The following is a 27,224-nucleotide window of genomic DNA, read 5'->3' as shown; positions in this document are numbered from 1 at the left end:
GCCATGTTTTCCCTTTATTGGGTTTCCTCTGCAATGCCCTCTCTCCATGATCAAGATAGAAAATACCTGTTGACAATACAATAAACAGGGTTAGTTTGCGATATTTAAGAGGCAAATCTTGAAGGTTCATGCTATGATAATTTTCTTTCCGAGTTACATTTTTATAGTAGCCCCACTTAGAGTCCCTCATTATTTTTGGCTGTGATATAATGATCGTACCCATCCTGATATATTTACACAGCTTCCAAACCCAAAAGTCATAAAAATACAATATTTTAGACCTGAATGATAGGAAATCCATCATGTGCAGGCAGATTTTCAGTTAAATTGGTGTGTTTGGGGAAATTCTGTGGTTTTTAAATCTCGGTAAACACTGACTCAGCTGGGCTTGGTCAGATTCCAGTCATGGCACCTGGACAAAAACTCTTGAATCATCCACCAGTTGAAGGTTTGCCACACTCGTTACACCCATAGAATTTAGATAAAAATGTTAACATTGCTAAAATAGAAAGACAAAGATTAGAAATAAGTCGAGATCACAACGTAGCATCTCAACACTGATCCAATGTACCCTGCAGCAGTCCTGTCAAAGAGGACTGTTCTTTGTGAGTTTGGAGACTGATTAACAAAATAGTTGATACACCTGCAAGTGTGGTAAATCCATGCCTTATAGCTTTGGGGGGACTGGTACACAGTTTGTGGCTCTCCTATAAATGATCTCATCAGTCCAGCATCTCTAATTCCTACAAAGTGTATCAGAGGAACTAAGCCCTCAGCACCAACCTCTTCCTGGATACACATCCTTAGAAATCGAACCACAACCTAATGCATCAAGAGCCAGATTTTCTGCACAGACCAGTTGTCTCAGGATTTTGGGCGTGAGCCCTGTTGCTGGTTTCTTTTGGTAAAATTTTTCATAAAACTCAAAAAGTGTCTTTGTGAGTGTCAATTCCTGATAAGTGGTGCCTGATTCTGTCCTCCATGCCCTCTGTGTGTGTACTGCTCCAGCAAGTTCATCAGTACAAAGAGGATGACAGACATACGGTTCATGTGCCAGTGACTCCCAGCAACTCGGGAGTTTAGTAGAATGTTAATTTTTGCGGTTGATTTGAAGAGCATGTCCTGCAAATTCCCTGGTGTCAGGCACTGTCTTATGTCTCTGACAGACGGTTGACTGGGGCATCCACTGGCTCCATCATCCTGTACTTCTCCTCTAGAAGAGGCTCATTGCCCTGCAGATGGATGAGGGGTTTGGCGTGCAACCCAACTCGGCTCTCCTGGTTCCTTTTGTTGTAGATGTTTAGCCTGTGCTCCAGCTCAGGACTGGTTTTAGTGGAACCTGTTGGGCTTGGAGGTTTGAGATTGACAGGGTCCAGGCCCTTCTGGGTGAGACAAGAGTCCTCGGTCAGAGAGGAGAGCAGCTCCTGCACCACAGTGCTGGGACTCCCTCGTGGCTGAGTGCCCAGGGCCAGGGGGCTGCTGTAAGGTGGAGGGTAGCAGCGCTGGTCACTGTAGTCTGTGGAGGTGGAGGCCTCACGCACTGTGGAGCTGCAGTCCGTGGTGGAGCCCAACGTGTGGCTGCTGATGCTGTGCTGCCGGGCGCTGAAGCTGGTGCGGGACACCGTGGTCGTGGAGGCTTCGCTGACCGAGCTGCCGGTTCGCTGCAGACGGCTAGATGACACCGCGTCAGCACTCACCAGAGAAGAGGGAAGCTGGCTTGGGTTGTTAGGCAGGTGCACGTCTATAGCTGCTGTGGTGATGACACGTGCAGCAGGGTCTGGGATCCCCATGTCTACAAGAAAACCACATATAATATACAGTATATGGCCTTGAAATAATGCGGTGCTAGATATACTGTGAGAACAAAGTGAGGCAGGATCTTGTTGATGCTCACCGCTACTTGGCTCACTGTAATACTGGCTGATGTAGTTGTTCATATCATCTTGGCCATGATGATCTGAAGAGAATAAAAATGGCAACATAATGTACTTTCTCTCAGACCCAATAAAAGTGAATTATGGTGCTCTTCTAGACCACTGGGTTTATATTCCCACTGTATGTGTAGCTTTTTGAGTTATTTAGAATCCATTAAGCCTGGTTACAGTTAGATAACAGAAAGGTCAAAGTACTATTTTCATTTCAATTAATCATTGAAAATGTAAAAAGAAAATAGTGCAAAATGTTTATTACGTGTTCCCAGAGCCTAAGATCTTCAAATTGTGTTTTTTGCCCAGATGTATTCAATTTAAAATGATATAAAACCAAAAATGTATATTTAAGAAGGTGGAATGAGAAACTCTTTTGCATTTTTTGTTTGATAAATTATTTAAAAGACTTAACAAATCATTAAAATTGTGATGAGCATCCATTAATGAACAAATATTTAAAAAAGAGCAGCTCTTGGTGTGAATGTGTTTCATAGATCCTAAATCAGCCCAAGTGTTTCTTTGTGTTGACCGCTGGCTTATATTAATTTATGTTTGGGCTTCACATATTAATTTCATGTCTGTCCCAAGATGAGGCCACTCATTGTTCAGCCTACAATGTGACAGGGACTATCTCCAGATGATCAATAACACATGAGTGTATGAGGAGCAGGTCCAGTTAAAAGGATGTCTGACTAGAAACACCACAGCTCAGACGTATTGCAGGTCGCACTATGATTTATAGCTTTGATAAAGGAAAAGCCTTAATGTTTTGAGCCCTGACATCACCTGCACTGACAGCGCTTTGTTGCGCTAAGTCATGTAAGTTATGACCTGTCACTGTGTGAGAGGTTTATAGTCCATCTAGGTGTCGTGCCAGAATTTTGATGTGGACTCAAAGACAAATGTTTTTGAGAAGAGGATGCCAACACCATGCCTGTGTTTGATGTCCACCATTAATAAAGTGTCCCATCCTCCAGCAGGAAGCATGAGATAAGTGACAGGTTTTTAACTATTTGCAGGGGTTTGGGTGTTTGCTGTAAGATTTTCTGCTTATTTTTAATTTTTGCTGCTTTCAGTAACCATAAAAGTCTTTAACCTTTATATAACTAGCCTCTATGTACCAGTTGTTGCGTTACTTCTAACAGATCAGTGTTGCTGTGAAAGGAGGCAAAGGATCTCTAATTCCTGCCAGCCCAAAGGATTTAAAGCAGCAAACCTACTTCTCTGACATCTACACCACTTGCCTGGCAAGTCTCAAGGCACTGAGGACATCTCTACATTCAACCTTCCACTTAGCATGGAGACGATTAACATAGAAAGCACAGTCTGAAATCCCTCTTGTGCACAGAGGTCCATGGTAGCCTGTTATACAAAGGAGCTGGGTGTTCCAGACGGTTACCTGCGGGCCCCCCGGGCTCTCTAGCTTTAGCCGGCCCATGATGCTCAGAGGCCCCAGGGGCCAGTCCATCCACCTCATGGAAACTGCTGCTCTGTTTACCCCACATATGGTGGATCTGCATGGCTGCTTCACGTTCTGCTACCAGATCCAGGTCCTGCTGGGCCAGGTGGGCCCTCAGCTGCCTGATTTCAAACTGAAAGAGGAGAGGGAGAAATGGGAGAACTGGTCAGTCATTCAAACTAATAACACTAACAACATATTATATTCTCCATGCTAATATCCCATCCCCTTTCGTGCAAGCATCTTATTTGCATATTAGCTTAGCTGACCTTTGACTGTACAACACAGTGTGCATATACCAAACTGCACATTTCAAACCTCAATGGTTGCACTGAATAACTCTCAGACATACTGTGGACATTTTTCTCCTCTTTTGGGTTGACATCTGAAAAATAGAGAGCGCTGAGTGGGTGTGCTCTCAGTTACACTTATAAACTTATACTTTAGCTGAGTAATGTCACTTTTAATCAATAATAGAACTATGATTATTAAATTTTCGATGAGTCAATAGATTTCTTTGAGTTGATGCACAGTGCTGGCAATCTGATATCCACAGGACTGCTGTAAAAAGTATTATCTAGTGATGAATGGGATCAATTTTGCAGGCATCTCTTACGCCTTTTTGAGTACAGCCTTAGTTATTTTTTCTTGCATAGCACGTTGCTGCCCTCTGCTGGTAACAGGCAGCTATAAATTGTGCTAGAAGTAGGTATGAGGTATGAAACTGATAAGTGAACATACTGCTTGTTCCTGGCAGATCTGAGTGAGACGGTCGAGCTGTTCCTCTCTCACTGCCTTGGCCTTCTCATACTGCTGGATCTCCAGCTCCATCTCCACCTTCACTTGCAGCACGTAGGCTGGAACAAGAGGGCATAAAATAAAGTCAGTTCTCCTACAAAAGAAATATTCAATCTTGTGCCTGCTGGTTTTAATTCTAACTAAATGCTGCATTGATTTTATGACTCCCCACAGAGTTTTAAAAAAGTGGATCTTGTAATAGTGTATTTCTGTACATACTGTTTCTAAATATCGAAGTCAACCACTGTTTTGTTGAAATAAAAGCCTGCATATTCTTCACATTCATGGGTACATGACTGGAGACTGCTGCCAACAAACATAAGGTGGATACAGTACAGTACAATATCCCTGCAAACAATGCTACTTTTCTGAGGCTTACGGTGTTGAGAAATTATCTGTTTTTGTTGGCTGTTTTTGGCCATGGTTTTGCGGTGGTGTTGTATTATATTGTATTATATTGCAATATGTTAATGGTTCATCTTTAGGGTGGTTAGAACAAAAGGTGACAACACACTTCAAACTGTTTACAGTCTTCCGATTCAGATTAAAATGGTTAACCGGGTGACATAAAACCATTGTAAATGACTTAATCTATTTTTAGTTTTTTATTTCCATGGAAACTATTGAAATAATGAGAATGTTTTCGCACACTGAACATTTTGTGTAGTCCATGTCGGACCCTTAACAGGATAAGTAGGTACAAACAATGGATGGAGTGATAATCCATTTTGCTCACACTCACAAATCATCATTTTCAACATGTACTGTACAGTATACTAACAAACCACAAGGGGGAGCAACATTGTTAAAAAAAGGATTATTTCCAACAATAAAATGCTTTGTAAACACATATTGTTCAAATAGTTTGCCTTTTCCAGCTGCTGTGAGACCATTATAACCATGAGTTCATCAGGGCAGATGCTGTCCTACCATCAATCCTCATAAAAAAAAAAGAAAAAACAAGGGAAAAGATAATTGAGTGAACAAGCTCAAGATTGAATGTAGCTGATGCTGCAGAGAGTACACTGCAGTATCTATCTCTGTGACCTGACAGTAAAGGACATGACGCAGGGGACATCAGCCCCTGGCCCCTCCCAGCCTCACCATCAATGATCCTCTTGACCCTCCAGATGCGCAGTGTGATGATGAGACCGATAGCGTCCCAGGGGCTGCTGGGGCCGTTGGCCACTGTGGAGGCCACCATGGGGGCCAGAGAGAGGACGATGACAGCTCCATCAAACACCTGAGAAAATACACACACACACACACACACACACACACACACACACACACACACACACACACACACATCAGGTTACTGTTGTGTCTGAAGCTTCCACTGTGGCCACACTGAGGTATGACATTGAGGGAATGACACTGCGGTGAAAGGGGCCCCCGAGGGACTAATAGTGACTAATAGGACCTTTGGGAGCTTACCTCTACTTTGTTCTCTATGTAATCCCATATCCCCAACACCACGATCCTGAACACCGTCTGAGACAGACAGAGGGACAGAGATGGAGACAGAGAGCAGGTTACACACCAGATAAATTGGAAGAAAACAAGGACAGCTAAACTGAAGCACTGAGGGAGACTGGATGATAGAGGCAGAGCACGCTGGGTAGTAACTCCCAATAAAAAACCTGGAAGTCTCAGTAAATGGCGTTTGCTATTGCAATTTACATTTCTTTCATTCCTCCACTGGTAATTCATCAATGACATCATATTCATACACATCAGAGCCTGCACGATAGTATTTCATCCAAACAATCACAGACACTGCATTTAGCTCATTCTGCTGACGCAGCGGGGGCTACAGAGGGCAAACAATACTCCCTTTCTCTCTGTTCCTCTTCTGCCATCCCCTAACCTCCCCATCCTCATTTCAGATATTCGAGATTGCACTAGAGCAGAAACCAGTCGACCTGCTGTTTTCACTGCTTCAATGTATCACTGAGGGGTTGCTTTTACTGATATAAGTAAACCTCCAGCTACACAAAGTTAGCTGGAGGTTTACTAAGACAAATGTGGCTGGCTATAAAGAAAATAGTAATCGATACGTCACACTTGAGGCACTGAAATTATTTAAAACTAGTGGCACAGAAAAGCCCCATCTGCATTTTAAAGTGACTGTGCTGCTGATCAATCGAATAACCTAAGAGGGACCAGCTTTAATAACATTTAGGCCCATTTTTCTTGTATGATTTTTAGTCTTTCAGTTACGTACACTATCAGTGGCTCACCTTTACTAATCACAATCTAATCATGCAGGAACAAGGGGCACAGAATGCTTCATGGTGTTGTTAGTATTCTAATGAGAATCTGTGGGTGTACTTCACTGGCCCCACATACTGCACGACATAGCATTAATCGATAGGCTGCTGCATCAGCTGTAAGTGAAACTGTTTTTGAGTAGAGCAGGCAGGGGGGAAGATGGAGACTCACCTCAGTGAAGAACACAGAGAGGATAGCCAGGCTGATCCAGTGGATGATGCTGGCGAACTGGAATGCATTATTAACTGTAGGGATAAAACAGAATAACTGGTTACATTTTTTTTTTTTTAAAAAGGACAGCTAATGTGACATGAAGTAGTGAAAGATGGATTTGTTTGTTTCGTTATTGTTCCTAACAGTTGTTAGGTGCTGTACAACACAGACAAGGTGCAGTAAAGTGATAAAAATGGGGGCATTCATGCACACACGTACATAAACGCACAGACAGAAGCATTAAGCAACATCATAAATATGAATCCACCAGATACAGTGCATGCATGTGTCCGCATCCTCCTGTCTATTCATCAGACTAATTGTGGACAGCCTCAAACAGAATTCGGCTGTCAGCTGAGGCATTTCTCTTCATGCGCCACCTCTCCTCCCATCTGTCTTTGTTTGCCATGTTCAGTGATCTGTCCATCAGTCCATTCATCTTTCTCCAGTCCACCCCCCACCTCCCCCCCAACACACACACACACACACACACACACTTACTTATCCACCAGCCAGCACTGTTGTATTGCCTGATTTCTTTGTCCGCTAATCTCCCTTCATGCATTTGTCTTACTTTTCCTTTGTCTGCCCCGTCTCATCAATCAGTCAGTCAGTAAGTAAGTCAGTCAGTCTCAGATTCAGATTCAGATACGGCTGAAGCACCATTGCTGCAACGCATGTTCTTCACTCTGATCTCTGACATCTAACAGGTCACAACCCCCTGACCTTCTACTTATGATAGATGAGGATGTCTCCAATGTGCCAGATGATGCGGATGAAGGTGACCCTGGGGTGACATCAGTCACACTGGTACTTCCGCCACCTGACATTCTGTGTTAATTGTGGAATACTAATAGGAAGGTTATATTCCCAAGACCATGACTGATCAGAGCCTAAGGTCATAGGACAGATCATCAGTGACACAAACTCACTGTACAGCAGATGCCTAAGACCAGGTAAGACGTTAGTATTTACTCACATACAATACATATTGCACATCTATTTTTCCACAAACTATTCTGAATTATGTTACAATCAAAAATCATTAATCATAGCAGATTATAGTAGATTATAGTATAGTATAGTATTACCTTTTAATATCCACTGTTGTGTTAGAGACGGGAGCACTGTAGCACATTCACTACCAGTTCGCTTGTCTCTTTGGTCATTGTGGTTATATAATAATAATGATAATGTTCAGTCATAGAAATAATAAAGGTAAAATGCATGACAGAGTATACAACTGATATCTTGAAAATATGTTTTCACACTAAATTTAAAGCAATCCTGCAGTCCAATAATGTTATAAGTTCTTGAAAACTTGATCACCAAATTCAAAGCAAGAGTCTAATGATCAAAAGCAGTCTTTGTTTTAATTTAGAGAGACCACAGCCAAAGGTTAATGGTTAAAGGTACAGTATAGTAAAGAAAGTTTCAAAAACATCTGATAATGATATATTGGCTGATTACACAAACTCATCACAAACATTTTTGATAAAGATATTTTTTTTTAAAGAAGTTTGACCACAACGTGACGTTTTGCAGCTGATAAATAAAGTCAGTTCTTTATGGTGGACAAACTATATAACTGAGAAATCTTTAATGAAAATAACCTCAAACATACCTTGGCATTTCTTTACTGTAATTTATTATAATTTACTGGTCGATATATATGTCAATAATATAGCATATTATCTTATAGTACATTATAGGTGTGCTTCGATGTTGACTTTCCATATCACTATTATTTGCACTTATTTAAACCAACACTATTGAGGTTGTCTGCTGAATCTATGCATTGACAGACTGGCTTTGTATAAGTAGTAAACAATTGTGCTGAGAAGAATCAAAACCACAGCTGTATTATATTCTTAATCTCAGGTGACGTCACATTGTCTTTGTTTCCAGCACTCACACTGCAACAGCTTGGTGTCTACGAGCAGCTCCAGCGTCAGCAGCAACACCACCAGAATGACACAGGCCACCAGGAAACAGTTGAAGCCCGCCGACAACAGACAGACCTGCCACAGCGCTGCCCTTCGCCCACAGCACGGCTTCAGCCAGTTCGACCTGAACGGGGAGAGAGAGAGAGAGAGAGAGAGATTGAATGTGGTTAGAAGATCTATAGGGACGAAGATAAATGGTTCTTGTTGTGGTGTTATTTTAAAATGTAATACTGGTAGACAGCATGAATCTGACAGGCAGCAGGCAAGGTCAAATCAATAAAACCAAAGAAACGTCATGATACACAAAACATGAGGTGTGTTCAACCTTGACTTTGCTCAGTTTTCCATCAGTTAATGCTCTTCTAAATATTTTTCAGCAGAGGGCACTATTCTGCATAAAAATCATTCAAAATGCAGAGCATGCATGCTGAAATTAATTTACACTCTTGAATTTAATGTGAAGCATAAATACATGTTCTGCTGGCACTGAGAAGACGTATTAGCATGAAGTAATTTTGTGCACAAATTTATGGTGTCTTTGCTTCTTTGCCCCTTTTCTCGTCTCCTCATTGCATTCTTGCCTTTTGGCAAACCTCCCTCTTCCCATTGGAAAGCTCTCCTTTTGTGCTATCATAAGCACTGTAGTGTACAGCCATTAGTTTGTTTGTGCCTATTTTTGGAAACAGATTACATGACATCTGTTGTACTCCACATTCACGCATTAAATAATTTGTTTTTGTCTCATCAGAACATGCTTGTATATGTAGCTCTATTAGATTTAACGTCTAAAATATCACAACGTTCACAAGATGTTCCATATCTCTACATAACACATCTATAGCCTTAAAGGATAATAGTCAAATAATAAGTTGGAATACATTTTTGCACAAAATGAAGACCCCATCACTTACATTTAAAGTACATTAGGGAGGGATCTCTTAATGACCAGTATGGACATGAGGAATGATTAGAGTAAGCAAAACCTCATTCAGTGTTCATATGGGCAACTGAAGTGAGGTTCTGGAGAAATTAGAGCCTCATGTGGTCAATTTCTCACCTTGCTGCTTCGCTGGGTGACAAGACAGGTCTCTGAGTGAAAACTGGCTACCTGAAGGGCTGGCTGAATACCCATCTGGGTGACTACCTGGTGTGCCAACAACCTGGCTGGTTGTTAGCTCACTGGATCTCCTGTTAGAGGTCTGGATGACTGCTAGCTAGCTGGCTGGCTGGCTGGCTGACCGCATGATGCAGTTCTCTTGGCATGACAGTGGGACTGCATGTGCACCATCTGGAGGGTGCAGCCATATACAGCCAAAAAGATGTTCACTTAACTGAAAGACAATGCCTTAATCTAGTTTTCCTCCTCCACCTTGCTATATATTTTCCATTAGCTTGGAGTGTGCCGGTGTCCCTGGTGTGCGTGCTCCTTGTCTATAGGTAGGTTGTGCCTGAAGATGTGAGCATCAAACCTGCCTTAAATCCATCGCTTCTCTCCTCTTCAACTTCTCCCAATCAGAGACTCTGACTGACTGAGACTCCTGGGTTTTTATGGTCAATAAATAATGACAAATCTCCAAGAGGCACACAGGGTTTTCCCTTCCTGTCACAGCTCTTCCCTCCGCACACACAATACTGAGATGCACTCTTAGAAAGCCAGACGCAAAAAGTAAAGTGTGTGTGTGTGTGTGTGTGTGTGTGTGTGTGTGTGTGCGCATGCATGAGGGGTGGCTGTCCTTTCTCGGAGGCAACACTGAGAAAGGCAGTATGTTCCCTTGAAAATAGCAGCTATCCGTTGTCACCTGTCCCCCACAGGAGGAAAGCTACGGGCAATGTCTGTCAGAGGACAAGAGAGGATGCAATTTATTCTACTCTCCTCTTGGTTCAGCTCAGAACGAAGGAAGCAAACACTGAGAGGAAGCGGGTGCAGGCAGTTCAAAGGCATTGGGACTCATCCAAAAGTGAACTGGAGAGAGAGCCAGACAGGAAGGAGGGGGAGTTGGAGAGGGAAGAATGAGAAAGAGAGAACAGAGAAAGATGCAGATTGGGTTAAAGGATAATTCTAGCTTATTATAACTTGGGACTTATTTTTGTAGTTATGGCCATCATTTCAATTGTTGATAATAGCATACTCACCAACTTAATTACAAGAATTTGGACGCGTTGTGAAGTCCAATAGGGATTATACAAGTTAAAACAAACCTCCAAGTTAACGTCAAGACATAGGGCTGCAACTTGCAGTTATCTTTTATCATTTAGTCTATAAAATGTCAGAAAATAGTTTCTCATTACAGTTTCGTAAACAGCAATTATATGTGTTCAGATTTTTTTTTTTTTTGCCTGACTCGCAGTCTAAAAATCCAAAGATATTCAGATTACTATCACATAAGACAAAGAACTGCAGCAATATTCAAGAAGCTATAAATAGTGAATGCTTGGTATTTTTGCTTGAAAAATTATTTCAATGACTACTCAATTATCAAAAGAGTTGCCAATTAATTTTCTGTCAATCAACTAACCAACTATTCAACTAATCATTTTGCCTCTATTTGGAGGAGAAAACAAAGGCAAACATTAAATCATCAATCAAACTATCCATTATAAAAATTCCTCAGATTAAAAATGGACTTACTGGTTCAACTGTGTCCTACTGTACTGTACTGTAGAGTTTTCCTGTACAATGAGGGGTTAGTTCTGACATTTTGGGCATGTTCCCTTGTGATTTTACGGTCTATATAATAAATTGATGGCTTCTTTACAACCTCTTTGTTCAGCTGACTGTTTTTTGCCCCGTCGGTCTTTGTTGCAGCAATGCCCCCATGTTTCCAGATCTCAGCATTGACTTTGGCGAGCATATTGTTATCATAACTAACAGGAATGATGGCCAAAACTTTCAGGTGAAAAGAAAGAGAGGATCCTAGAGAGTGGAATCATTTTGCAGCTGAACCTCCGGTATAGCAGATATTCACATCCTCTCCATCCTTCACCAAGGTCAGCAGAGGGGCTAGAGCTCAGCCACGCTGTGTCAGTGCTCTCCAAGAGTCTAACCAGTGCACTCAGCCCTCTGCAGCAACCTTCTGTACCAGTTGATGCCAACAGATTAGGAGCTCAACACCTGGGGTGACAAAGAGGTGGTGGAGGGTAATGGTATCATTAGCAGATACTATGGAGACTTTACTCAGCACCGATCTGTTCCCAAGGAACAATGTCAAACTCCATCTGCCAGTGGAGGAGAGCCAAGAGAAAGAAACATTTACCTAATGATACGCCTAACACACAGTCACCGGACATTTGTGGACCATTAGTTAAGAGATGGAATGAGCAGCACACAGAATACTCCACAAGACACCACACTTACCTTCAGGATTGAAAAGCATGATTTAACTCACACTGTGTGGAATAATAATTCATTCAGACCTCTCCCACAAGCCAGGCAGAAAAGGTATTAATTTAATAAACCTGTAAAGAAAAACCCTGTCTGGAAGCAGAGTAAATGGCAGTGATGGATTACTCCAAGCTCAGAAACTTAATTTTAGGGAAATCACTTTAAACCTTGAACGCTGAGGACCTGAAGTATTTATGAGGAAATGGGGCTGCTTCAGTGGTAGAGCAAGTGAAGGAAGAAAATCATCTCACTCTCTCAGGGTCACGGCAGGTTCGGATCGAATGGGCAATACCTCAAGGTTTGGTCATGCACGCGTATGTGTGCGTGCATGGGAAAACATCACAAACACAGACACACACACACTGTTAAGGGCATTGTGTGTGGAGGAAATGAGAGATGCAGGGTGGCGTGTGCTGTGGACAGGTTCATAAAGACATCAACAGGCCAGCGGCTGCAGTGGTAACACACTGAGGGAAGATCGAAGCGCGCCCGACAGCAGCGCAGAGCGAAGGGATTAGATCATGAGACTGATCAATAGTGGCGTGAGATGGAAGTGGTGGCATGCTGTACATGATGCTGGCTGCAGCAGCTCTTGCAGCAGAATGGCCAGACAGAGCAGAGCGGACAAAGACATCAGGAAGAGTGACTGGCACAGAGGAAGGTGTCTGGTTGCTCTGTTGGGGTCCATTCACACAGGCTGGACAGAGCTTTGGCTCTAGCCTCAGCTAAGTAACTCTCGCTGAGGTGGGGATGCTATCACAAGGAGAATCTCTTTCATTATACTGTCTCCTGTAATTGAAACAGGGTAAAATACAATGTAAACTCATTAGGTACAAGTTAAATGGAAATTAAATCAGAGAGGTGGTGCTCTGTTTGTGTGTGTTTGTGAGTTAAAAGATGGAGCGAGAGAGAGGTGGAAAATTCATTCAGAAGTAATGAGTGTGAAAGACTCTATAAACTTGTCTGAGGTATTGATTGTAACACACATACCTGTACACACACAGACAGGCACACACACACACACACACAAAACAACGAAAAACTGCAGACATGAACTGTTCCTTCAAAATGTTTGCAAAGGAAGGTCTAAAATGGTGTCACTCTGCACTGCTGTGCCAGGCCTCTGAATAATTCATCGCAACACTTGATTGATGTCTTGATTGCACATTTACAATAGAACAACTTTGTTCGGCAAAAAACTCCAGACCTGTGGCAATGGCAACTGCTACACAATTACATTTCCTCACAAAATAATGAATCATTCTATGAGTATAAAAAAATGAAGGCAGAGATTCAATCTCTACATGGTCAAGACTTAGATCACTGTGCCTGGCAGCCATTCATCTATTCAAGCACACCTGCGAATTATAGTTTTGTTCAAATGTGTTACATTAGTACACTTGTCCCAACCCTTTTGGCCTTTTGCTGTTAAAATTAATCAGTGTCTACTTGTGAGCCTGAATCACACTATTGAATCGGTTGTGTACAGTTCAACTTCAGACTGATATTCCCTACTCAGAAGGATTTTTAGAAGCTTGAATAAGTATAATGATCCAGATACTTTCTTAAACCTTTAAATCATCATTGGGAACCATTTCTTCAATATGTCTATTTTGTTATTTAAAATGTATAACTCAAATATTATTTTTATGTTAGTGATTATTTTGATGGACTCTATGTGGCAAACATCTCAGCAGTCAGTGAGAAACGTGAACGCTGGGGAGAAGCTTTTGAACTCAACATATCTTCTTTGAAGGTGTAAGGGGCAATAACAGATACTAATCCGGCAGCATTTTAAAATGATACTACTTGACTCAAGTTTTCTGTCTCCTCTCAATTTCCCTTTCTGTACTGATAACTATACAGCCCTGTGGTTCCTCCAGTATGAAATTCAACCAATTCACACCAATCTGCTGCACTCAGCAGGCTCGGGCAGGGGAAAATGGACCACAACTGTGTGCCTGCAGGCTACTGAACAGCTAGAGGTTGGAGGACTTCATCCCATTCAGGCTATTCAAGCTCTCTGTGTTACACTTACTCCTTAACTTACTTCATACACTTGAAGAGGCATTTCATTTAATCCCTGATAAATGCTTTTTTCCTCTGCTTCTGTTTCATGAGAGCACACAGGTGGGGCATCCGTCTAGATTGCTTGAAAATCAAGACAAACGGCAAAATCTTTTCCTGTGTAACCACTGCTGAGTCATCTGTGATATCCCAGCCTAAAGAAGCAAAAATGCTCTGAGAGTGGAAAACCAGCTAAGCAATAAATATGCTGAATAAAGTGATGTTATCATAGGTAATCAATTGTACATTTTAGAGCTTCCATGTCTCCTCACTATTAATCTCTTACAGTCTCATGCCTGGGGAATTAGCAAACACTTTTGCAGCGAATTAACAAATCAAATGAAAGGGGGTAATCAATTACAAATGCCAATTAATAAAGTTCAGGCTTTAGCCAGGCACTTGCATCCCATCTGCTCCATAATTAAACTTATGAATTCAGCTTTACCTTTCCTCTGGTTCCAACATTAAATATTGCCTCCTCTTCCCTCGCATCCTACAGTATGGTACAACCTAGCAGAGGGTACTCAAAGCTGGTCTTTGCCAGAGAAATGGGCCACAGATACTAAGCAAATGGAGATGGATGGGGCTCCATGTGCAGAGCAGCAGAGAAGCTGTCCCTGATAAATGGGTTTTCACCAGGACACTTGATCTCTCTTGCTCTCAGCCTAAAAAGCAATTTCACACTTTGCATGTCTGTGAATATTAACAAACCCTCAAACCCTGCACTCAAATGTCATCTATTGTGTCGCACATGGTGCCAGGCAAGAGAGCCAATTTGATGGAGAGGACTGTTCCTCTGTGTGTTTGAAATAGAGTCAGAGGGAGAAAAAAAGAGAAATCTTGCTCTCTTTTCAGACATCCATCAACACAGAACAGGTATAGTATGGCTCTGGTTCCAAAGCCCCGTGAAATATTGCTGATGTCAAGATTCATATTGGAATCTGGCAAGGTCCTTCAAAGCTTATTCTCCAGTCTAGAGTTTTGTAATTATTCCATCTTATTTCTAACTTGAGCATTATCAACCAGTTTGATAATGTGCAAGTTGACATACTGCTATATTGAGGCGTTGTAGTGAGTGAAAAGTGGCAAGAGAATTTAATTTCACCTGACATTGTATCAGCTAGCCACTGTGCTTGTCACTGCACAGCACTACGCAGGGTTAATCCCACACTGCTGTCCAACATGGACAGATATGACATTCATCAAATGGAGCCATTTCGTTGTGATCTGCAGCCAGCAGCTTTGTGAATGAAAGTGTGGAGGAGGGTCGTTTGCTCCCTACATCCTTCTCTTTATCCCCTCCGCCTCCTCTCTTCTCCAGTCAAAGCGGCAGGTTGACCCATATGAACCATCTGTCATTGCTGCAGTGCCTCACACCTCTCAGTCTGGCCCCTGGAGATCAACAGCATATGCTGCTGCTGCTGTGGGCAGCCAGCTGATCTGGGGATGATAACCCAGGAAAAGTGCAGGCTGTATATCCCAGGGTTCAGAGACTAAGGCCATGCAGAAGCCTGGGCTCCACCCAGTCTGGAGGTCACAATAACTGGTCTGGATTAAGGTAGAAGAAAACACACCACCTTGCTTCTTAACCTTTGTTAAAACCGCTGTGCTCCATCTGTGGCATATTCTGAATGACTGTAGAAGGAAGGTGATGGTAACATACATCTAAAACAAATTTTGGCAAAGTACAGGCAAATGAAAATAACCTCTGATTAAACAAAATGATGAAATAGATGATTGGGATGCACACTCCTTTATGTTGCTATGATCACACTTTCCAAATTTTAACCAAAGTCGTAAATACTATTTTAATCATTTTGTGTGTGGCTTTGCATATTCCCAAACAGCAGTTCTAATTTAAACTACTTGACCTGGTAATTCTCTTTTTGTAACCCTTATTAAGGCAATGCTAAAGTGGTACTATTGAAAAAAAAGAAGTATGACAGAATATGCAACTTCTTAGATTTTTTTTTACAACAATTCTGAAACATACAAAAAATTTACCCACTATGAAAAAAGCTGATTTTTAAAATAACACACTAATACAAATGAGACAATAATTAAGTGACCAAAGGTGTGTGTGAAATCACACCACCCTCGTCTTAGAACTTTAAGCAAGTTCTGGAGGAGATGGTGCAGCTAAAATCTATTAATAATTCCATCCAGCTCACAACTGCACAGAATCTGCAAGTCCTGCGTGTGCCCCTTGTAGTCCGCAAGAACATCCACCTCCTACATAATCGCCCACGTCTCCTGATAAAGAGTCAAGAGCAGCTGCCATGCTTGACTAAATGCTCTCCTCTGGTGTGTATTCTTCTGCTCTTTTTTACCATATGGAAGAAAACAAAACCAAGGATGCATCATCAAAGATTTCAGCTCAGTTCACAAGTAATGAGCCTTTTCTTATCCCATCTCTGACCATAAAGCTTGACCTGAACTTTTCTTTCACGTGTGTCCAACGCAAAATCAAATCATCACCAGAGATCAATACAAACCAAACAGCTATTTTTCATGATCAGATTTAAAACAGAATGCACCTGCTCCTGCACAGGATATAGTCACATCCTGAAAAGGGTATGACTAGTTGAAAGAATATCTCAGGAATGTAAGTCATTGTAGAAAACAATCTGTCCTGATAATCAGCAAAATCGCAGCACCAACACAACACCAGTGGCCACTGGGTTTACATTCTTGTACAAAATGATACACAAAAAGCTAATATTTCCCTATGTAGAGTAGTCTATGCATTCTACTCAACACATCCCACCTTTGTGTCATTCCTCTGATGTTACACACATGAGTCACGAAGACAGCCAGAACCTGCGACAAGCTGGCTATGTTGTTTTTCCTAGAGTGCTTCCAAATGACAGATGTGAGTATGAAACTGCGATGACAGGTGTGTCTTGGAATGCCTTTGACCTGAAACTCAGGAATTCTGTCTGGACTCCAGAGATTAAAGCAAGAAAAGATTTGTGAGCCTGAAAAGTCCAGGAGGAGAAGTGTACAATGTATTGATTTAAGTATTATATGAATTTAAAACTGCCTTATGCCTGAAATCAGGAAGTTTAAGCCCTAGGACTCAGAATGGGCAGAATGAATGCCCCTTTTAAAAATAAAGAATATTCAAATTGTGTGTTTGATAACTCCTTAGAGACATGTCTTGGCGCTGCATGACTTTTCCACTGCACTGTGCCAAATCCCAGGGGGACCAGGGTGTCATATGGTGCCATATGAGAGTGCCCACTGTGATGATAATTTTGCTGGGCTGCCAGATCCTGCCCTCTGCTGCAGCATTGCTATGTGTGTGTTTTCTGTCCCTTTTGTGAGTGAGAGAGACTGAGAAAGACATGAGGTAGGGTGAGAGAGTGGGTGTTTGGGACAAGACCCATCTGTCCCTGCCCTCCGTCCCACAGAGCCATCGGCCCGGACAGGCCAGACCAGGCGAGGTCCAGCCGGACATGCTCAGCTGACACACCAGGGCTTGGATGGCGAAATGCCGGATGCTCTAATTAAGCTTATGCTGTTTGTCGACTTTCTCTGCATGGATGCCAACGTCGCAGCATGCCAAAGGGTTGTGAGTCACGCTTCCTGAATGTAGCGCCATGGACACTTGCTACAGGGGTGCTCTAGGAGGGGTGTGTCCTGTCCTGAGAGTACTGGGCCTGCAGCATGGCGATATGGTGATAAGAAAACAACACAAACCCAGGACAAGCTGGCCTCATGGACAGAAACAGCACCGCCACAGGGCTCTGACATTTCAGGAAAGCTACGGCGCTAACAACACTCTTTGTTTTCTGCCAGAAATCAACATTATGAACAGAAGCCTGTCTGCTAGAGAGAAAATTGCTGTGTCACTGAGCTGAAATGGAATGAACACATCATTGGAGACATTGTCCATTTAACATGGTGACACTAATAAATTCATCGCCAAATATCCTTGATTCCCGGACTCTAATATAAAATGAGGGGTGATTCAATACGCCAGGTGTAATTACCATGTGCAATAACGAGCAACGGTGACGGCAGAGCTTTTCTCTGCCAGGGTAGATTATAGATTGTAGTAATTGCAATTCTGCCTTAATTATGGATATAGCACTTTCACGCAACAACCAGAGACAATGTCTCAGATGCGTTATCTCTAGTATCGTCTTAACTGTGGTGGCAACATCAATCAATATGTAATTACATTTTGGGCTTTTTAGTATACAAATTAATTATAGAAAGATGTCATTGATAATTAAACTGCTAATTTGTTTCCAGCTTCTTCAAATTGTACAATCTTTGTTATACTTCAAATGACAAAAATGAAAACGAACTAAATCATGTGCTGCGCATTCCTTGAATACGTGCCCTCATTCTCTAGCAGCCCACATTCAAGTATCTGTTTCAGGCTAATCATAGCAGTCACAAGTGTTTATCAGTTAGAGAGAATCATCTCAAAAGATTGTTTTACTGGCTGTGGTCGGACAGTAAAGCAAAACCAGAAAGTGAAAGGAGGTGTTAGAGTGAATACATGGGACATACCCCTCTCTGTTGTCCTCTTCATCCGGGTTTGAGATGAGCTGAGATCCAGCTAGGGATATATCCAGCGCGGCCAAAGGCAAGTCTCTGTAGGCGAAGCTGACCAACTGGACAGGGGCCACGCACTGGTTGTCCTCCTCCACCTGCTGGGAGATCACCTCCAGCTCTGAGGCCCCAGTTTGGGGAGGGGCCCTGTGGCACACACACACACACACACACACACAAACACCACAACCGGAGCAACATTAGAGTCAGAGAACTGGATGTGTATGCTGTGAGTGTCATCTTAAAGGACCATACCTGTTGGTGGTTTTCGTATGTTTTAGCTCATTATAGCTGAAATTTGCATCTGCATGTTGTCCCTCTGTGCAGTGGTGTGAAGTCTACAGCAAAGATGGCAGAGTTTGGAAGGTTGTATGGAAGTGTTCTTAAAAAACCTCAAAACTGTTCCAGGTAGTAAAGTGTGATAATAACTACAGGGACTATGCTTAATTTTGATGAATGAAAGTCCCTGTTTCAAGTCTGTATTGTCACCTGCTCCTGTATACCCTCAACAAGGACACATTTACCTGGCAAGCCATGAAAAGGTGGTATTCATACATTTCATATTAGCAAAGTATGCAGTGAAGTCTCAAACCACAGTAAATATTTGCATTCCAAACAATATTAACATCAAAGATATCACCTTTAACCACAAATGATGCATTTTTCATTGCTTCTGACTACTTTCCAAAGTGTTCATGAATGTTTAGAATGATTTGTACCTTCCAGACAGCCATTAGTTTCTATTTATCACTAGAGACAGAAAATCAAACTTAAAACTTTCCTGAGATGTGTGGTCTATGACAATGACAATTAAGTGTTTTTGTTTTATGTATGTTTTTGCCCAATTGCTAGCTGTTACCATTTCTTTGGTACAATCTGCTGGTAACTAGCAACCTTTTTAGGGCAAGAAATGGTCAAAATTTACATTATTCTTTTTACAACATTTATTTACAACATATAAGTTACATAAAAATGTTTACTGAAACTTTCCCTATGTTTATATTTTGTTGAATACTGAAATTAATGGAAACCGATGGCTGCTTTCTGGAAACCAATATAAAATACTTCTAAAAATTGTTTATATTGGCCAAAGTGTGCAGACCTACCGGTAAAGTCTCGTAATAACACAATATTTTTCAAATTGGTCAAATGACATTGGAGTTCAGATGTGTTTTTTTCCATTTTGATTTTTCCAGTATGTTCTCTGTAGAGTTATATTTGGCAGGACCAGACAAAGTGTCATTTTATCTGCCAATGAGGTCCTAAAACTTAAATGTGCAGGGAGGGCTGCGATCCTACGAGCTTAGCCAATAGCGGACAAGGAGAATTTACCCTGGAAAAGGAGTCTCACATGGCTTGGCAGCCGTCCCAGTGCAGCCAGTGTGGAGACATCAATAACTCCAGTGCTTAGCGGTGGAGGAAGGCATTGATTACAAGACACAGGGAACAAAAGCCATCGGGTTGGCGAATTCTACAACCTCTGTGCTGGAGGTGAAAGTGAGGAGTGAGTGGGAGGAAACAGTTAGTAGAAGATCACTGAGCAGACCCACCTTCCTGTTAAATGTTAATGTAGGCAGGCCTGAAGAGGAAAATAGGTCTTTCTTTTTCCTGACTTAGTTCTTGAGTAATAGTGGTTTAATGGACTCTCTTGAAAGGTTGTTTTGTTATTCTCATTGGAAACCAAGAATCACCTGAACTATTTTGTCTTAACATGGGACAATATGGTTATCCTGTGTATATAAAAGGTCTTGCACTTCCTCCCTTTGAATATATGATCCTTTCATTATGCAAGCCCTGCTAGATGTGTTGTTTAGCTTGAGGGTCAAACACCCATATATTAACATGCTCGCCACAAAACACGCCTGCGCAGTCCAGTGTTATCTATGGACTTGGCACCTCTGACCAACCACAACAAGGCCACTAATCAGTCATGACAGACACAAACTGTTTAGTGCATCAAAATCACATTTCCAGACAATCACAGAGCAGGCCAGGAGCCATTATTTGCAGAGCCCAGTAGAGTGGCTGGTTGCCATCCTGAGGAGGGAGCGGAGGCTTCACATCTGAACACTCTGCTCCCTTCAACGATGCAGGCAAGGACAGCCAATGGCATGCTAAAGGGCTGGGATCTTTTCCGAGGCATGTGATATTAGCAAAACGCCATGAGGAAGCAAAAAGGTTAACATAGAGCGTGCATGGCTAGGGGGGAAATCTCGCACCCATGCAGAGTAAGAACTAAGGCTAACCATGAACCCAGTTTCTTCACCAGCCAATATTTATAAATGCTGGTCTAACATACATTACATGTTATTGCTCATAAGGCTGCAGTTACATGAACTTGCAGCAAAATATTAAAATGCAAAACAACTAAATGAAACTGGTTATACCTCAACTTTTCCTCATTTTTTTATTTAACCATGATAGATATTATCATTATTATACGGTTCCTACACAAACAAATAACTTTAACTGGTACTGCTTTATTAAACTCAATGCATTAGTCATATATATAATATCTTTTATAGCATTTGTAATACATGTGTAAATGTTAATTTGTTTTGACCTTGTCTTTTAGAGAGTGCCGTAGTTTTAAAACTTTATGTTGTGTTTGTGTTGTAAAGTCTGGTTCCTCCTAGTGTTTAATCATTGCTAGCAATTGACTCCTCTCGTGTAACTGTAATCCATAATTCCCCCAGCATTTGTACATCACATCATAATAAATCACCATGCAGAGATCAATAGATATATAAAAAATATAGGAGTCAGCTGAGACCCCTCCTCTCTAGCTCTAATTCATTTCTCAAAAAATGTTGTGCTGTTTGTCACAACATGACAGGCATAATAATTTTTATTTTCTTTATTTTAACTTCAAATAAGTATAGATAATTTTATTATTAATAATGTTTAATTCTGCATCCTTTTCACCTAGAAGGTATAACTGAATATCAGGCTCCTTACAGAGACATTCCTCAGAAACACATTTTTTGTAAACACATACAAAAAAAGTGTCTTTTTACTAGACATTTTCAACAGGAACATCTTGGCAATATTTAAATGAATCTCATCTGTAATCTATATATATATCTATCAAGCCTGAGTTTTTTCCCCCCACAACCCTTTGTGAGAAAGGTACTCAAATACCCCTGAAGTCCAGTACTGCTGAACTCTACAGAAAGCAAAACTAGTTTATATCTTTTTACTCTAACACCTGTGCACATAAAGCAGGTTCAAACGGTGACATAAGATACATCTGGAGGGAATACATGAACTTCTCAGGCTGTAGCTGGGGCTATGTTAACTGACAGTGAAGAGGGAGTCTGCATGTAAAGTTAGAACATGTTACACATAAACTAAGGCTATTTTTATGTTTTATTTTATTTCATACTTTTTGTTATTTGGCTAAATACACTAAGGTCAGCTGCACCCAACTTTTTCTTGTACAGTATTGGAAGATAATAGCCTTTTGGTTAGAGAGGCTGTTGTGGCTCAATGGTTTTTATTTCAATTCTGCACACTTGCTGTGAAACTGTAGCTGACATGTCCTATAGTTCAGCTCTCTCTCAGCAGCCAGGTGTGACTGTACAGCAAGACAGTGCTTAAAAAAAGGGGTATGTGTGCAAGAGTCAGCACAGGCCACAGCTTAGATCGTTATACTGCTATGAGAATCCAACAAAGGACAACAACAATGTTCAAGCAGAGAGTAATACGGCTGCTTCACCAATAGCAAGAAGACAAGGGATAAGATTGATGGCTTTTTTAAATGTTTTAAATCACCTATCCTGAGCAATAAGTTCCCTGCCTCTGTCACTTCAGTGGATTTTAAAGCGCTGCCTCAGCACAAACTGCTTTCCAGAGGGCATTGGTATCATTGTCATTCTGAGTGCTCACTGCCACGGTATTTCTAGCCAGCTGTCTACAACCCAGCCGCTCTGTCTTACCCAATAAGTTTGTATATGGACACTTGGCTGCTCCTCAGTGAACGGCAATTCACTGTCCTGATATCATCAGGAAACTGAGACAAAATGTGCCAAATCACTAATATGGGCACTGGCCAGATTTCCCAGCAGCAGCAGCAGCAGCTCCTGACACAAGCTCCTGATACAAGAGAACATTTGTAAGATCAGATCTTTTAGGCAAGACCTGCTCTTTTGATGTCCAAGGGGAAATTACAGCACTTGACAATTCCATTGCAGCAATGCAGAATGATGGTGTTTTGTTGGTCTTTGGGATCTTTTCTTTATTGTTAATAGAGCAAAGACTTCGGCTTTTAATTCATCGTAGAATATTCACATCACCTCATTTAGCAGTAAGAGAAAATGACAAGAAATTTACTCCGCCGACATCCCAACAGCAGCTGCTTGATCTACAAAAGCAGATGCCAGACACAAGCATTTTGTTAGGGAATAGAGACACACACACAAAAAACAATCTTATTTAGTGGTTGAATCTATTATCTTGAAGAGTTTGGACTTAAGTGTTTTAGTGAGGAAAATCAATAAATTAGAGAAGAATTGATGTTTTAGCAACTTGTATTCACTGAATAATACCATTAACACCGTGACACATTATAGCCTTAATATTCAACGATAAACTACGTCCTGGAAATAAGTGCACGGCAATCAGAAACTCTCTATTTAAGCAAAATTATTGTAATACAAAAGGCTTATCAATAGATTTCATTAATAAATATGCCATGTCAGTACATAAAACTGAAGTGCAAGTGAAATTTCAGCAAATCTGAATGATGAAATATACATAGACAATAGTTGCTTAAGCTGTGACCTGCTAATCAGCAGACCTTATTCTGGTGATTGGAGAGAGACTTCATTATGCCAAGAAATTAAGAGCAGCATGGCGCCAAGTCATGTGACACACAGGTTACTTACAGTAATGTTAGCTGACCTGTTTCAAAGCCACTGGGCTCCTGTGGGAGAGGTGGTGTTTGCTCTTTGTTTGCTGAATGAGAAAAAAATGCACAAAGTTCCAGCAAACACTAGCAAGCACTGTCTCATCAGCGTAAATGTAGCTTTTGTGTTTATGCTTGAAATGCAGTGTTATTTTTCTTTTTTCAAATTTCTCTGCTTTTTTAAATAAAAACCACATGGAGACATGAAAAATTTTTACATTTTATATTAAATTGTTGTGTGAAACATGTAAGTAAAATCCCTTTGAATTTGTTGTATTTGAGCATCTAATGTGTTTCCTATCCTGCCTCCCACTGTTTCCAGATCAGAGATACTACAGCACTACAGACAGAGCAGAGAGAGAGAGAGAGAGAGAGAGAGAGAGAGAGAGAGAGAGAGAGAGAGAGAGAGAGAGAGAGAGAGAGAGAGAGAGAGAGAGAGAGAGAGAGAGAGAGAGGGGATTTACAGCAGCATCAAGTCTAAGAGAGCAGGGGTGAAAATAACTCCAAAGACCTTTCTCTGCATGAGTTTCCCATCTGTCACTTCACAGAGAGTCACCGGCATTCAGCTACATTAAATCATGCCTTTGTACTACTAACCAGTCAACACATTCTCTGTATTGTCTAGTTACAGATGTTTTGCCACAATGTTCTCCTTCAAATTGACTTGTAATCAACCATTAACTGTCCTTATCTGCAGGTCTGAGGCCCAGACAGAGATCTCTGTTGGTTGGAAGCAGCATCCTGTGCCTTTAACCAGAAGATGCAGCTGACTGAACCCATTTTGCATTCACCCCTCACTCAACTCCACTCCACCTCCTCCCACTCCACTCCATTCCCCTGCTCCCTCCCTTTTCCCTTCTCTTAGCCCCAACCACGGCTGTCATCAAAATGCAGGGCCTGTCTGGGGGACCACACACAGAGTAATTATTAATAAGAGAAGATGACAAGTGAGCATCCCTCCTGAATGCTAAGAGATGCCAGCGAGAACTGGAGATTGCCGGCCGCTCTCGCTTCAGAGATGCTGGACGAGGCCGAGCTCTGCTTTCCCGCTGATCCCTGTTCAAAGTCGTTAACAGGAGGGGCATGAGAATATACAGGTCCCATTCTGCTATTGTAGCACGCTGAGATGCCCTGTGCATGAGACTGCGTGTTCATAAATAGAGATTTAAGATTTCACACTCTCTCAGACATGGTTTCAAACAAGAATCTGGTGGGTGTACTTACTGGTTGCTCATGTTGAAGTCCTGTTGCTTCAAATAGACGTCCGCACTAAATTACCCTGAGTGTGAAATGGTATTTCACCACTGCAGAGACCTGGCTCCTACCACACCTATGGAAAAGAGAAAAGAATGATGTATTTACTACGGAAAAAGAAAATTGTAGAGCAAATCATGGGTAAACTCCATATGCTAAGGAAGATTGTGTGATATGACTGAAAGCTCAAGAACAGCTACTAATGGACTAATGGTGAGATCGTTGCTGTTTCCAAGGTCAAGAATGAACTTTCAGTCTCAAAATCATACAGCTCAGTAGTGTAACACAACTGTATGCACAATTATCAGTATCAGAGCTTCTGTGTGTGCTTTTCCTGATGGGGTCCTGTCCTAACTTCAGCTTCAGCTATGCTCCGTTCAGCTATTTTCCTGGGGAGCACTAAACTGTAATGGATTTGAAATCTCCTCCAATATACACTCCGCTCTGTGAATCAGGGGCTGGGGAACATCACACCTCTTGCATAGCAAGTACAGCAGGATGCTAGCTCTTTGTGCCACAGGATAGAGAACCATTCATGTCCAAGTCCGTTCAAGTGAAAGCCCACTCCAGCTGCTTTGCATGAAACAGACATGACATGATCAGACAGGATAGTCACAAACAAAAAAAAACAAGTTCAATGCTCAGTGTTGCAAGGTAAATGTACTAAGAGATAAACTATAACTACACTTATCTCACATTTGCATTGTTGTTCACAAGAAACACACCCACCTCCCTGACTTACACAGTATTGCACAGATTCAGGATAGTGTGTGATACACAGTGAAAACCCTCAGACATGGAGAGGTGAGGAGTCAGCATTCACAGCCACAGCAGACCACAGCAGAGTAATGTAGTGAAGCACAGCAGATTAAATGCTACTCAGGATAAATCAGCCCAGGTCATTCAAGGGCTGAGAATGATATTGTTCCACTGCAGCAGCCCCCCAAAAATGTGGTCTTTAGCATAATTCTTGGGTGGAGGTGGGGGGTGGGGGGGAGAACAATTGATCGCTATAGGATGTTCAGAAAGTCAAAGAGGTCAACACCTTGCAAAATACTTTACAAGGAATCAATGCAGAGGTGAGCAGAAAGGCAAGTGGGATCAGAGGTGCAGTGTAAGCCTTTCTGGAGGTAATTTACTACACAGCAAAGTATTTTCTGTACTTGAGTAAATCACAATATCACAATCAGCATCTCAAGTTGCCACTTATTACTGTAAGTACAGTCTAATAATCAGCGGAGGTGGGGCAGCAATTCTTACTATTGCATTGCACGAAACAAGCACTGTGGACTATTTCTGCCCAGGCTTTTGCATTTAACGTGATCAAGATGCATTTGCAATCATTTCCCACCAAGTCATAGGCAACATAAACAGTTATGGTGCTGTTAACATTTCCCCACTGTGCTCAGAGGCCACACAGTCTGATTCTTGTTCACGATTAAACCGACACAAATACATCGACAACCCATTTAAACACCAGCCCGAAAAGAAACACAAAGACACACTAACCTCTTGTGTTTTCTTGCTCTACATTGTGTAAAGTGTGGTCGTGACTCCTTTGCCCTCGCAGTGATGATGGTAATATCTCCCTCCTCGCCGATGATGATGATGATGATGATGATGATCAGTGTGAGGGAAGCTCGGATCTTGCTGTGAGTAGGCTGCGATTCCTCTTAAATTTGCGTTGGCCAAGCACCCGTATCGCCTTTCTGAAGACAGCGCACGACGAAAACACCTACTCCGGAGTGAAAGCACCATCCTTCAGCGGAGACGACGAGGCTGTCACTGAATCAGGGAGATAATGACATATTCGGAGGGAGGCACAATGTGCTTGCAGGGCTTCCCCCACAATCACACCAGGGACTCCATGTGCCCGATAATAAAAAGAAGAGGTTCACGACCGGGAGCTGTCCAGGTGCTGAAAGCGGGATTCCAGCGGCTACAGATGTGTGACGAGCGGCGCCGTCAACGCGCAGGACTACATTAAAAAAATACACACAAGCAGTAATGTCAAATCAATAATATATATATAGTCTACATCCCTATTATAAGCTACAAGAGCCCACAGACGTCACTCTTTCTATGCCACCCTGGACGCGTCGACGTAGAAAAACACTCTCGCTTCACTTCACCTCTTGAGCTTCAGAGTTCCTCGCGATAACAACCCACCCGCACGAAAAAAAAAAAATCCTAATACTCTTACACTGACTTCAAGTGTTTCTGTGGGGCTCAATAGGGAGTTCATGTCGACTGAGTCTTTTTTTTCAATTTAATGCAGTTCATTAGTCTGCAGCATAATATCCCCAGAGAAGATCTGCTGTGATATTTGAGAAGTATCCCAAAAATGTAGCACAGGAATTAGGCCCCGGAAACACCTAAGGGTAGTAAAGAAAAGTCATTGGTAATAGGAAAAAAATGGTAACACTTTCTA

The 27,224-nt window shown here is 41.8% G+C and overlaps 1 protein-coding gene across 3 annotated transcripts; it reads right to left on the bottom strand.

Annotated features, from left to right (window-relative positions):
• tmem266 (transmembrane protein 266) lies at positions 1–26,921 on the bottom strand. Of its 3 annotated transcripts, none has more exons than XR_006096314.1 (12): positions 26,303–26,921; positions 24,764–24,869; positions 18,592–18,780; positions 8,588–8,742; positions 6,631–6,704; positions 5,623–5,679; positions 5,290–5,428; positions 4,129–4,244; positions 3,328–3,520; positions 1,895–1,957; positions 784–1,792; positions 1–66 (listed from the first exon to the last, which is right to left on the bottom strand). XR_006096314.1 is itself a non-coding variant. In XM_042412767.1 (12 exons), exons 3-12 carry the CDS (start codon positions 24,772–24,774, stop codon positions 1,152–1,154), a joined length of 1,638 nt encoding a protein of 545 aa, XP_042268701.1. In that variant the 5' UTR covers positions 24,775–24,869; positions 25,268–25,363; positions 26,303–26,921; the 3' UTR covers positions 80–1,151. The 3 variants fall into 3 exon arrangements, 2 of the variants coding, with proteins under 2 accessions (XP_042268701.1, XP_042268700.1); XM_042412767.1 differs by lacking the exon at positions 1–66 and adding an exon at positions 25,268–25,363 and having other exon boundaries at positions 80–1,792; XM_042412766.1 differs by lacking the exon at positions 1–66 and having other exon boundaries at positions 80–1,792.
• Positions 26,922–27,224: the final 303 nt, after the last annotated feature.

Source organism: Thunnus maccoyii, chromosome 5 (assembly GCF_910596095.1).
Source record: "Thunnus maccoyii chromosome 5, fThuMac1.1, whole genome shotgun sequence".
NCBI classification, from domain to species: domain Eukaryota; kingdom Metazoa; phylum Chordata; class Actinopteri; order Scombriformes; family Scombridae; genus Thunnus; species Thunnus maccoyii.
Note: the sequence above shows the minus strand (reverse complement) of the source record. Positions and strands in the feature narration are given on the sequence as shown.